The sequence below is a fragment of the Bombus affinis genome, chromosome 1 (assembly GCF_024516045.1).
Source record: "Bombus affinis isolate iyBomAffi1 chromosome 1, iyBomAffi1.2, whole genome shotgun sequence".
Classification (NCBI taxonomy): domain Eukaryota; kingdom Metazoa; phylum Arthropoda; class Insecta; order Hymenoptera; family Apidae; genus Bombus; species Bombus affinis.
In genome coordinates, this window is record NC_066344.1 from 11,463,580 (window position 1) to 11,468,194 (window position 4,615).

The 4,615-nt window shown below is 37.1% G+C and overlaps 1 protein-coding gene across 1 annotated transcript; it reads left to right on the forward strand.

Annotated features, from left to right (window-relative positions):
- Positions 1–3,484, forward strand: LOC126917248 (uncharacterized). The gene is made up of 3 exons (XM_050723960.1): positions 1–160; positions 1,188–1,304; positions 2,895–3,484. The coding sequence occupies exons 1-3, from the start codon at positions 100–102 to the stop codon at positions 3,017–3,019; spliced, it is 303 nt and encodes a 100-aa protein (XP_050579917.1). The 5' UTR covers positions 1–99; the 3' UTR covers positions 3,020–3,484.
- Positions 3,485–4,615: the final 1,131 nt, after the last annotated feature.

Below are 4,615 nucleotides of genomic sequence, written 5' to 3' on the forward strand. Positions count from 1 at the left end.
TCGCTTACGTTTATATAATGCTCGACCCGGGAAAGTGAGACCATTGAATCGTCGACTGTCAAAGAGGCACGCGTTCCTCGACACATCATCAACGACAACATGAAGCTCTGCCTGTCTGTTTTTCACGTCGCCCTCGTGGCCACCCTTCTGCTCTTCATCGGTAAGGAAACAGAGGTCTAACGATCAAATCGATTAACTTAACGCTAGAACTACCAGATTCGTCAAAATAATAGTATTCAGATTTTTCGCTTTTGTAACTACTGAGGTAAAAATATAACTATGTATATTTATTACCTTTATTATATAATTATATTTATACCTATTTATTTCTATTGTACTACTTTAATTATTATTATCCATGCGTGTATATTTATACACAATATAATTATGCATATCTGTTATTTATTTTTATATAGTTATATCGGCTTATTTATTTCCATTATACCACGTTAAATAAATATATTTACATTACTCACAACACAGGTTGATAGTTATAGCGTTAACCAATATTTTGATGATGGATTCGAATAAGTATCGCGTGGTTTTATAAATCTAACAAATCTTTGCAATGTACATATTAAAAAGTAAATGTTTCTTGTTTCAACGCCTGAAAGATGGTAACAAAAGTGAATGACCTTAAGATCAACGAAGAGACTCGACTTTATAAAGAATTTTCACTCGCTTCGTCACGCGGATATTCTTTTGCAAACGGTAGGAGAAATCAAGGTAATTCGCTTCTCAGACTAGCCACTTTAATTCAACGCTATAATCTAAGCACTTGGAAGATAATAGAAGCAATCTGTTCTTAAATTGAATATAAGTGTCTGAATAATTGTGAATTTTATCAAATTATTCATTCGTAGTACCTTCGATCTTTTTCGTTCGATGTTTAACTGTGATTTTACATTGTGGCGGCATGCAAGACCCATAAATAGCTACAAACTTCCCTTTGATGGAACGAAGAACGAGTGGCTTTCTTTACCGCGACACAGCGACGTCCTGGTAAATTGAAATATTCGCCCCAGCGAGCCCGTCTCAACCCTCCCATCGTTTCACTCGCTTCACTGACCTCATGTTCCATCGAAACTCTTCTGTCGATCGTACAAAATTTCGTCGCACGATGTCCAACCAATTGCTTAAAGATCCTCAGCGATGATAAGCTGAAAATACTAATCTTCTATTTCCAGAGTATACAACCGCAAACAGCATATGTCCTGAAGAGAATTGCCTTGAACCGATGAAATGTGACGATCGGATAGTCGGTGCTACGTGTCCAAAATCAAGTGACACGTGTTGCAGCGTGGGTAAGTGTATTATTTGATCTAGTATGGTTTTTAAATGGAGCAGTTGATGAACTTTCTGAAAAAAGTGTCTATAAATCTAGTTATTTTATTATAAATCTGTTATTTCATTCACGTCGCATGTACTTCATCATACATATACTAAATGAAGTAAAATTTGTTCGAGTTTCCTGATAAATGTTTTCGATGAGCCTGCTTTCTAACTCAATAGTTGAATTATTTTATGAAGATCTTCTTCATTATACAAATATAAAAAGAACAAGGTTCTTTAACAGCAATTATAATTATCGGTCAAAACTTAGCTGATATTAGCAAACTAGAATTAATACTTTTAATCCGTTCAAAATTCGAGTCACTGTTTCGTGTTATGGATCCATTTTCCAGGAATCTCTTCAATTAGACTCGAACGAGGTAATAAATTATTATATCGTCGATTATCTAGAATTTTCGTACCTAAAAGCAATAACTATAAGAGAAACAAGAATATTCATTTTCTCGGTTGGTTACTAATAAGCAGTTCGTGAAAGGAGTTTGACGTTAGGTTAGTTTGAAGCGTAATTTACGTATTTCCATCGTTTGCACGAGTTCTTTATTGATGTCCGCGAGCTGGTATGGAAACGGCACGCTTTCGTTTATTCCCGTCACGGTATAAAATACACACAGAAGACCGATGGTAATTATGAGGCAGTAACGATAACGTAACCGTGCGTTACAACTGGATATAGCAATTTCACGCTCGCCGGTACGGCACACACGCAACACCATAATTTCTACTGTGCCAAATCGAATACTCTCGAGATTCACTTTTGCGCGCCGTGAATTTCGAACGAACACGTCGACGAGTTAATTCATGCGTCACTGTGCCCGCACTTTCACGAAACATGTCGCTAGCCTACTACATCCAATCGGCTCTTTCAACTTTATTCCTCTTTAGTATTCATTCAATCTGTTCTTCTGCCCTATCTAATGTTTCCTTTAGCTATTTCCTCATTCGATATTTAAAAGTGTAATTCATCGGACAATACAATACAAAATTAGAAAATTTCCAATAAGCCTTATCGTGTTGCACGTGAATTTTAAGGACACAGTGAAGAGATATAAATTTGATGTCAATGTTTGTTGTTAATTTTCTGATTATGATGCTATTTTATGAATAAAAAGGGGCATTTTAATATAACTACAAAAGTGAGAAGAAAAATATTCTGTTAAAGTTTAAAGATATGAAACAGATAATCGGTTTATAAAATATTTAGGTCGATGTATAAACACGTATTTAATTCTTAGATCAAGCAAAAAGAAAGAAATAAAATTTTTGTGATATACGCGTCAACAAAAAACAAAAATGTGACTTTCCTCGTATGATTACCGTCAAATTTTTCTTTCTACAACATATATCATATCATAGAAACTGTCACGCATAAATATGTACGACCTCTTATTTATCATTTCAACCAGCAGTTTCTAGAAACTCCTCACTGACATGTCAAAAGTAGTATCGACTCAACAAAAAAGCAATCCGTTATCAAACGATCAATTCTCCTACAATTTCTACATCCTGTTCCACTGTATGAAAGAGACAATTTCTGTTCACAGTGAAATCGAAATATAGGACTCATTGCCGGCACTTCGGAGGCGAATGCTTGGACTTCTGTAACCGGTTACTGCGTCAACCAGCGGTCGATTGTCCAGCTGACAAAGTCTGTTGCACGTTAGTTTAATCGATCAGGAGGGGAAAAACAGGCAACAACAAAAGGCCTGTCCAACGTCTGGATCGTAGTGTTAATGTAAGCGATTAGTTTCGACATCAGCTGCGGCTCGTATCTGATGCGAACGTAATATCACGCGATGCGACGCATCTGTTCCGTAGAACGGTAGAAAACCGACTTAATTGGTTTTACAATTACAACGGTAAATGCGTGGCGTGTGGGCTAAGCCCGTATAACGAATGAAAAATGGCGTACGCCGCGTGATAATTGCGAATACGCGGCCTGTCGCACAGATGTGGCACTCGTCCGCGTGAAATTAGTGCAAATGTGAAAACGTTGGCTCCTCCATACGTCGTGAATGTTCGCGGTGACTCGATGCATTCGTTTCAACGCCGAGAGAAGACTTTAACATGTAAAACGCTACATGGTCACGAGGGGGAAAGTATTTATAATAAAATATTCGTGTCTGACAGACAATGTGGAATTTACTTTTTTACTCTAGAAACTTTTCACCTACTATCACCAGTCAATGCCTACGTTGCCTTGTTTGTGTAAGAGATTTTTATAATTAGATCATTAAAGATATGACAAGGACGTAGGATGTGTATACATATGTATATATAGCTTTTTATGCTACGTAGGATAAGGCATTGGGGCAATGAACGTTTATCGCGTTATTGATCGTATTTTTCTGATAAAGTAGAAGATAATAATATAATATCCTTGACCGATATATTTCTGGTTGTGAAGTTATTATCTGTGATCAATGTCTGCATTTCACGAAGAAAATGAATCATCGTTGAGAATATGGAACAATCATTCAGGTAGGACTCTTTTTATCTCTTCCTACTAATTAATTTGTCTTTAACATCTTATTCACGAGGTCGGTAATTATCGATAAATTGAAAAGCATTGTTTAATGTCACCAAACGAAAGAAAAAAGATTATAAAATATGAAAATTTAAATAATATTAACATGAAATAAACAAATTTCAAAAAACCAACAGATATTAATATATTTCCACAAAATGATTATCAAACATCGTATCGTTGCACAATAATCGCGTCGATATAAATCCAACGCGAGGGACAGCGAGGCACTGAAAAGAAACAGGAAGGACGCGCAAGAGAGTAAAGAGAAGCAGGAAGAAATAAGAAATGGATAGGAGGGGTACGCGTAGCTGCAGGCAATGCAGGCAGGACATTTGATGGTGCAGAAACGCACGCACAGGAGATTTAGAGTCGTGTTGGTCAGCCCTCGAGGAGCTACTCGGAGAATCGTGTGCAGAAGAGAAAGAGATAACGCCAGAGGCTTCTTCTATCGTTGGCCATCTTTGTTCGCGAGATAAGAAACCATGGAACGGTGACGCCTTCGTTAATGTGAATTAACGTTATAAAGTGTTGGCGTCTAAAACGAAAGATCATTTAAATGCTAAGATGTATTCTTCATCTACGATCGAAAAAGAGATGAAGAAGCAAGAAAGAAGAGGTACCTTGCCCGAGGCGAAGCACGAGGAACATGTGACACTAAATATAGAAACACGCCACGGACGAGACCGAGGAATTCTCCAGAAGGTAACGAGAGAAACATCCTCGTTTCGATAAAAT